We start from the raw sequence: 9,194 nt of genomic DNA, 5'->3' as shown, positions 1-9,194 counted from the left end.
TGTAAGTAATCTGATCATAACTTGACAACTCCTGTTTAGTCAACCTGAATTTTTAAATTTTTTTTTCCTTTGAACTTTAGCTCTACCTTGAACATCTCAATCTCCTCTTTAGGCACCATGCTCAACAAAGCCTCTCTCTAGATGTGACAAGAAAAATATGATTGTGTATAGGTAAGCGACAGTAAGGAAATTTCAAAATTTTTAATTTTTATTTTTATCTATCAAACCTTAAAATATAAATTTTATAAAGGGTTAAAAATTTCTATCCCATCTTTTTTTAATTGTTTTTATAAAAAACAATTAATCACGTTTTAATAATACAATTATGCGAGAATCAAATTTAGTAACTAGTTTCAGTACAGAAAAAAAATTTAAATATAAAAATTTTTACAAAATAATTTTAGTATATGTAGCGCCGAAGCGAGTACTATATGTAGTAGTACTACGAATACTAGCGAGTACTATATGCAATACACCGGGAGCACAGTAGCCCCAGGGTTAGACACATGGCTACTAACTCCAAGGACACCAGTTGAGTTCCAATCCGGCTGGACAGAATATGTTTTCTGCTACACTATAGCCATGAGTCAATTCCTGTGGTTTCTGGAGCCCTCCAGGGTCCATCCAGCCACCTAAATTGGGTACCCATAATTGGCAGTTCAGCGTGATTCTGACCAAATCACCTCCTTGCACAAACTTTGGTCTAGTAACAGTACTTCCTTACAAAGTACTGAACCCCTGACCCTTCATGATTTATAGCGTTACAGTTTTTAATTTTTTACAAAATAAACCCTTAGTAGTTTCACTGCCACGGCAGATATGGCCAGCAATCATGCTAAAGCAAATGTCATCTTTCACAGTTAACACCATACTAATTGCTGCTGTGACTGTAAAGTGTCACCGAATAAACGGCTTTAATGTGAGAACAGCTTGACTGCAACATGTAGTCAGCTATCTCACTATACCAAATTCAACAGTACTATAATTACTGTAAATGTTTTCATTCTGGCAACTGTCATCCAATTAACACCATGGAAGTACCCTTAGAGCAATCAACACCAAAACATTTAAAATTGTTTTAAAAAAATAGAATAGCAAATTGTTAAATTTTACTCAAAGAGCAATTTCTATTTAACAGCTGATCAATAATTTTTAATAAGTCTATGGCTTTGGACTGAACAGATTTAGGTATAAAATAATTCGGTTCAGCTAAAAAGATAATTTAAAAGTTGTCATTTTCCTAAAAGAGAGAAATTTTAAGCATATTTTCCCTAAAATTAGTGGAAATATACTTGGTACTGCTGTGAAGTAAGTCATCGAAGTAATATTTTTAAATATAAAAATTTCCTACCAGCCATTCAATAATTTTAAAAATAAAAATTCTTTTATAACTTTTCCATTAATTTGAACAATAAAAATCATGGTATAACTGCTATGTGAAATACTAAAATACTATCCTTGAAGGATCCAATTTTTAAAAAGACTTCTAGTATTAGCAACAATCATTTTAATTTACCATTAAAATTTTTACTATTTATAAAATAGTAAATTTATTAACAGGTGTATAAAAGAGAATAATCTTGTTGAAGACAAGAAGTTCAACCTCGAATTTGATTAACAAGGTAAGTTCTGACTTTTATGCAACAAATAGTTTTTATATATTAATTCACAACTATACATAAAACATGAAAATTACACTTATTAAATTAAATATAGATTGAAAAAAAAAAAGATAGTGTCAAGTAAATTATAATTTATTAGGATACAACAGGATCATCCTAAACAAACAAATACAGAGCTTTGAGCCTCTAAAATAAGAAGAAATGACTAATCATCAGTAAACAAAACATTATAGATGGCAACATTATGATTTTCAAAATGAGGTAGTAGAGGGTTTAAAAGGTTGAGAGCTTCTGTCCTAGAAAACCTTTAACAAGAGGGGCCAAAAGGGGATACATCTAATCCCCAACGCAAACTATCTTAATATTAATATTTATAAACAATTATTTTATTACAAAGCCTTATTTTGTGAAAAGACAAAATAAAAACATTGCGTTTATCTAATTCTCAAATTAATACTCTAAGAAATTCAACATTAAATTACTTCTCTCAATACCAGAAACCACTTTAATCTAATTGGCTAATACAGATACTTTGGACAATAGATTTTAGTAAAATATTAAGTATCAGCCTCAAAAATCTCTTGTAATGAGATATTTGAATATAGTTTCCATTATTACATAATGACTATATTTGGCAGAAAATACTATTAGAACAAACATAAACAGAAATAGTTACACTCCCATCACACTCATTACACATTTCACTTCTTTATGCAATATACATACTTATTTGCAGACCTCTGTTTTCATTTTCTAATATTAGTAAAAGGTGAAAACAGAACAAATTTTCCACAACATTAGTTCAGTTCCTCAATATATAGTTGGAGCCACTGATGATACAATTTAAAACACATATCATCTTAGTGTGGAAATATATACAAAAATAAGAATTAAGCAAATAAAACAAGAGGAAACAATCAATTTTTTAATACTGAGGTATAAAAAGATACATACAACAATTACAGATAAAACAGGTAACTAACAAAAGTAGACAAAAATGTCAGTACTCTTCAACATTTTAAAATACAAATTAAATATGTAAAAACAGTGTAACAGGACAATGATCACTGCCATGAACTTGGTTTCTAATTATATTGTCACACAGGTGGGGCATAAATCTTTCAGAGAAAATGAAGTAATCCAATCTCCTAAGAAAAAAAAATTATACATATCATTGACAATTATAGAAATTCTACCAAACCAAAAGTATGTAACATGCAAATAATAAATAAAAAATAAATTAAAACTTCAGTTCTTAAAAAAAGGTTTTTTAATTTCTTTACAATTTATGTTCTATTAACAACACACGCCTCCTAATACTAACACGTCTTTTTTTATTTTTCTCTTCAAAGTAATATTTTGACTTTATTCCAGATCTTATCTTACTTATGAATAGAATTAAATCACAAAAAAAAAAAATTAGAAATATCATAAAATGCTAAAGAACTACAATCGAACTACCTATCTAATAAATACATGCTGATCCATAAGATTTCATTTCACTTCAATGGCCTAAAACATACTGACCATATTGAGTATATTACAACCAAAAATTTTGACAAATTTGGCATTGGATTCCAAAACCAACAATGTTCACTTTCCTATATTTCATACTTTTTTTTTCTCAAAAAAGAGATCAAAATAATTGCAATAATTATCATGGTATATCTCTCCTGAATTGTGATACAAGGTATTATTTATCTAATATTTATCAGAGGACACCTTATACAGAAAGAGAGATGGGAGTCTACCAGTGTGCTTTTATAAGAGGGAGACTGCTCTCCCTTTGCTTGGAGGACACTGCTTTAAAGAAAGCTGAAATGCAATAGCATCACATATCATCTCATAGAATTTAGTACTGCCTTATGACATTCTAATTTTTTAAATTTGATTTATTTGAACGATTTTTTGTTTTCCCAGGTGTCCAGTGTCCATATAATTGTTGCATAGTAAAAAAAAAAAAAAAAAAAAATATATATAATTGTTCCTAACTCTTCTGCATTCTATCCAATTTAATTAATACTACATTAATACTAACACTGGAAAGATGAATGTCTGCTATTTTAACTAATATTAGCAATATTTATACTTAATGCCCTTGTAAGGGTGAAATATTGGTTTCAAATAAAGAAAATCTTTGTTTAAACTTTTTACTTTATATCTCCAGTTTTAATTTGTTTAATTAGATCTGGTTTGTGCCCTTTTGTGCAGTCTATGGAGCCCTAAACCACTTCAAAGTTTTGAGTAGATTGATTGAGTCATGATAATGTTATTTTTATCTTTATTGATTTTTCAAAAGAAATCAAAGGCCAAATAGGTCAAAATTTTATTTTTTGATTTTTTCAAAAATTCATATATTTTTTTTTTCGAGCCAATCTTCTTAGAGGATACTAAGTATCTAGGAGCCTAGGAGAATTACCAGGTAATGAAGGAGAAGCCAGGTTAGAAACAAGTGAGTATCGGTAGTTGGGAAGTTTATCATAGAAGGATTGGTATCTGGTTCTGGCCAAATCAGCGCCAAATGGAACATTTAGGTCCTGAAAGATGACTTTCTTTGTGACAAAGTAAGGTGCTTTATGGATTTTGGATTGGATAGGATGATTCAATGGTTTAGTGGAGCCCCAAAGCTCAACTCTATAAGCCCAGATAGGCCAAATATAATTCCATAAATGAGTCTTTTGTAATTAGTTGGAAGTTTCAACAGTTTGTCTTGTATTAGTCGGAATTGACAAGCAGTTTCCAGTCTTTTCAGTCTAGTATGAGTTTTCTAAATAGTTAATAGATTTGTTCGACAAAAATAAGTGGGCTATTATTAAAGGATACTGTGGGGCAGGAAATCAATGAAGGGTAAATGTGATTTGGTGGGCTATATGAGAATTTATTTTGATCCTCTAGTTTTGACACCATTCTTCAAGGATGGTGATGTGGGATTGAAGGGTTTGGGATACAATGGAAGGGTCATTATTCACTAATAATAAACATGTCTCACCGGCATACATGGTGAGGATAGTATTAGGATGAAATGAAAATCAATCTTTATTCCACAAAGTAAGTGACCCACAAAAATTAGTTCTGAAATCGTGAATTTGTACATTTATATTTTAATGACTTGTGCCCACTGTAAAGGAATGAAGAGCACAGATAGGAAACTAAACTGGAGTCAGCATCTAGTGTGGAGAGGTTCCAATGAGTTAAATGTGTACTTTGTTGGCCAGGACCTTAATAAAATTGTCTGTTATAAGGAGTTTCTGATAGAAGTTTCTTTGTAAATTGTGAAGGTATTTTGTTCTAAATTGAATAATGATTGTATTAGTAAGTAAAATTAATGTTCTATTTTTATACAATTAAATTACTTTAAACAAATTAAATTTCATGCATAAACACCTTTTTTTATGAATCCAAAATTGTTTATTTTAATAACTAGTAATATTTAGTAGTTATAATTGTGATGTTAATGTTTTTTCTTTCATGGAAGTAGTGAAAAGCGAATTCATTAGAGAAAAGTTAATTTTTAGATACGCCAGCTAAAGGGAATGGATTGGTTTATCGCAGCAAAAAATCTCTAGTAGTATCTCTGCTATACAGAATTTTCTAATATTTAGTTTAAATTAAAACAAATAAAATAAATCATAAAAACATATATTTTTTAAAACTAGTGCTAAGAGTGTTGAAGAAGATAAAGTACACTTACCAACCAGTGTTTCTTGATCTAGCATTATTGAAATATGACCAAAAAGTATAAGCTCCAGTCAAATCAGGATAAAGATGTCGAAATGTATCAACAAAGCCCTGTTTTAATAGTTCAGTCATACCTTCCCTTTCTTCTGGTGTAAAACCAGCACTTTTGGTATTAGTTTTGGGATTCGCTAGGTCTATTTCAGTATGAGCAACATTCAAGTCACCACAAAGTATGACAGGTTTCTTGGCATCTAGTTCTTTTAAGTAATTTCTGAAATCTATGTCCCATTTCAACCGCTTAGGTAAAGTTTTCAACCCCTGACCAGCATTAGGAACATCTATACATAAATAAGTGTTTAAATAATTGCAATCAAAATTAAGATTAAAATCAAAATTGAGATTTCATGGGTAGCTTACAGGAAGTAACTAAATAAAATTGTTCATATTCCGCTGTTATGACCCTTCCTTCTGAATCATGCTCTTTATTGTTCAATCCTTTAACAACACTAATAGGTTTAATTTTTGAATACAAGGCAACACCAGCATAACCATCCTTTACGCCTAAAAATGAAATATTTTAAAGCTAAAAAAAATTGCTAAAAATTTAAAATGGCATAATGTTTTAAAACATTTACCATTAACCCAATGAGTATGATAACCAGGAAGTTTGGCTTCAGAAGGTACTTGATCTTCACGACACTTGGTTTCTTGAAGACAAAGAATATCAGGATCCTCCTTTTTAACGTAATCTATACCACCTTTCTAGAAAATATATTTGAAAATTAGGTAATAAAACCTTTTTCATAGGACAGGAACACTCCAATCAGAAAAAATAAATTAAGGAATATATACTAAATTACCTTAAAACCAATAAGATCAAACAAATAGTTATTTACTCTTTCAAGCTCTTAAAAGTTAATTCTATTTAATAATTATTGTATCACTGATCCTATCGATGCAAATATAATGGGCAATAATACCAAATAACTTACTTTAATCCAAGCACGTAATCCAGCAACATTCCAGATTGAAATTTTAAGATTCCATTTATCTCCATTGGGAGTCAATTTATCACAGTCAAAATTCAGATCCTTTAAATCAGGTTTTGTAACTTCAACTTTCGTCTTTTTTGCAGGACCATCTTCTTTGTCTTCTTTTTTCCTTTTGGTTCCACGCTCTTTCTTGACATTTTCATTTTTCTTAGTTTTTGGCTTCGGTTTGGCTTTGGATTTTTTTGTTTCTGGCTCACTATCACTGCTACTATCACTTAATTCATGATCTGGTACATCTTCCTTTTCAACCTGGTCAGTAAACCCAATACAAATAAATTATCAAGTTGAGATTATTATATTTGTTTAAAGTTTTAACTCCTTACCTTCTTTTTACCTTTTGGAGGCATAGTATAATTCAGGCTCTGGAAATTAAACTGTGAATTTTCTGTGAATCTAAACAATTGATTAGTACGAGCTACAGCGGGTAATAAACAACAATTTTTAGAGAACTTGCTGACAACGACCTTGTTTACGATTAAGTTGGGCGGGAAAATTGATATGAGCTTTCTAAACATCTATAACCAAAACATGTTACGTTTCCAGCCTGCAGAGTGCAGTTATTCTGCAGTTTCTCGGATTAGAGGTTGATATCATCGCTACTACTTTCATTTCTACTATTTTAATTAGTCCATGCAATATGGAAAATTCATAAATATTTTATATTATGTACATATTTTTTATTACACCAAAACACGAGGCAAGTCGGCTATCCGTGCTCGCACAGCCCAATACGATTTACTATTTTTTATCCAGACTTTTTTTTTTTATGTGAAATTATTTCTGATGTCGTTTCCAGATGTGCCTACCTCATTTCTTCGAGCTGGTAAAGGTTGCAGAGTGGGCTCTCAATGACACCAATTTTGAACAAATTTTTTTAAAGAAGGTCGTGGCCAGTCTGCATTCCAAAACAGGCAACATTTTGTCTTCTTGGCAGGATCCTTGGTATCGGTTTCACCAGCAAGGGTCCCCATGATTTACCTTCTACAGCTCTCTCATACCTCTGACAAACTACGAGTTTTTTTTTTTTATTCGCCTCAATCGTTAGTTTGGCAGAGCTATAAGCTAAGGGAAGGTTTGGTTGAGACTCAAGAGAATCTCTTTTAGAAAGCGTATCTGCTTTTTCGTTTCCATTAACTTGGTAGTATGAAGGAATCCATTGCAGCGCTAAATGAGATATCCTCAGCAGTAGATGCTCCAAGATCCTTCGGTACTCCAACACCTCCGCCAAGGCAGTTATACAATTTTGAGTCAGAATCTGGATAGCATCCTAGGCAACTACCTGAAAATTTAAAAATATGACGATTCAAAGTAATTTCTCTCAAGGTGGCTCTGCAGGCCCAATTTTATTGTACACATTCTCCCCATCAAAATTACTTGATAGGTGACCCGCTGATTCAGAGATTACAAAATATTCGCAATATAATCCGGCTGCTGCATTATTTCTGGCACCTACGACTGACCCGTCCGTGTACACTTGCAACCTTACATCTTGGGAGGTATCCAAAAATATTGCCTTCGTGCCTTCGTTTATCTAAATCCCAGGATTTAGATAAATGCTTTGTTCTGAGTTACAGTAACCTTGGTCAGAGTAGATTCTGATGCAATTATAAGCAGTTCTGCACCATATTCAATTTGCTTTGTAATTGCTAGGGTACCATCCTTTCTTAACTCACATTTTACATTCTCTTTAAGATTCTCCAATTTCATTTTAGTCAATCATTAAAATTTTTCATATGCATTGTAACAAAAAAATCAAGGTTGATACAAAAACCAACCTATCTGATTTCGATCAATGAATCCTACCAGTTTTTGTTTTTTTATTTTTTAAGTGATCTTCAGAGTTCTGCCCTTAAATAGCCAAATCAGGGATTAAATTGATAATTTTTTCGGTTCTCCCATAGTTTTCTCAGCACCTAAGTTGCAGAGGGCCACATCAGTCTCCTTTGCTCGGAAAACAGCTTGCAAGTTTGGAGTATGTACTCCGCATTTTGCACACCTCTACACTTCTTCAGAATATGTGAACTCTGAGATGGCTATGCTTGTTCATAAGGAAAAAATGAGAACCTGAAATTTTTTAAGTATTTATTTTCTCTTTAATAGATTTTTCTTTTTTCTTGAGACAATACGTTTCCTGCGATTATTTATTGTGATCTGTTTTTCTAATTATTATTGATTTGTTTAATTAGTCTAATTACTCAGTATTGATATATAGTTAAGTTACCATTCTTGTGATAAGTAAAAAAGTGATTAATAAGTAGGTCATTTGAAGTCGTCAAACGAGTTTTAAACCTTTTTTACTTTTCAAATAATATTGTAATTATATTTTTTCATCAATTAGAACAAAACAAAATTTTTTAGTATCAGAATCCTAGAAAATTAAAAAAAAGTGGATATAAAATTAGAAAAGGGAGTCTGTCAGACTCTGTCCCTCCTCTAACCATCAAACTAATGTCTTTGAGCTGAGTGTTAAAATTTATTTCAAATAACCACCACATAATAAATATTAATAGACTCATTTGTATACTTAACCCATTCTGCAAAAAAACCTCACTCTAACGCACCCGACAATAACGGCCTAACAGATATAAAAATGAATATATTTACATTACTGTTACTTATACCCATCACATTATTGTTGATGCATAAGTTTATAAGATATAACAATGGCTTCATCATTTCTAATTCAAAGATTTAAATTAGTGAGAGATAAGTTCTTAGAGTTACGCCATTGTAATATAATTACTTATATATAAAATAATGTTGGGAGTGTTGGTAGCTACGGGGTAAGGCCTGTGGCTACTAACTCCAAGGACTCAAATTCGAATCTGGCTGGGCAGAAAAT

At 31.3% G+C, this 9,194-nt stretch overlaps 1 protein-coding gene across 1 annotated transcript; it reads right to left on the bottom strand.

The window, feature by feature from the left end:
* Positions 1-2,534: 2,534 nt before the first annotated feature.
* Rrp1 (Recombination repair protein 1) lies at positions 2,535-7,849 on the bottom strand. Its single transcript, XM_014428938.3, has 6 exons — positions 6,676-7,849; positions 6,293-6,601; positions 5,936-6,062; positions 5,718-5,861; positions 5,314-5,638; positions 2,535-2,770 (listed from the first exon to the last, which is right to left on the bottom strand). Exons 1-6 carry the CDS (start codon positions 6,865-6,867, stop codon positions 2,653-2,655), a joined length of 1,215 nt encoding a protein of 404 aa, XP_014284424.1. The 5' UTR covers positions 6,868-7,849; the 3' UTR covers positions 2,535-2,652.
* Positions 7,850-9,194: the final 1,345 nt, after the last annotated feature.

Source organism: Halyomorpha halys, unplaced genomic scaffold (assembly GCF_000696795.3).
Source record: "Halyomorpha halys isolate HHAL.00 unplaced genomic scaffold, Hhal_1.1 Scaffold757.1, whole genome shotgun sequence".
NCBI lineage: Eukaryota > Metazoa > Arthropoda > Insecta > Hemiptera > Pentatomidae > Halyomorpha > Halyomorpha halys.
Note: the sequence above shows the minus strand (reverse complement) of the source record. Positions and strands in the feature narration are given on the sequence as shown.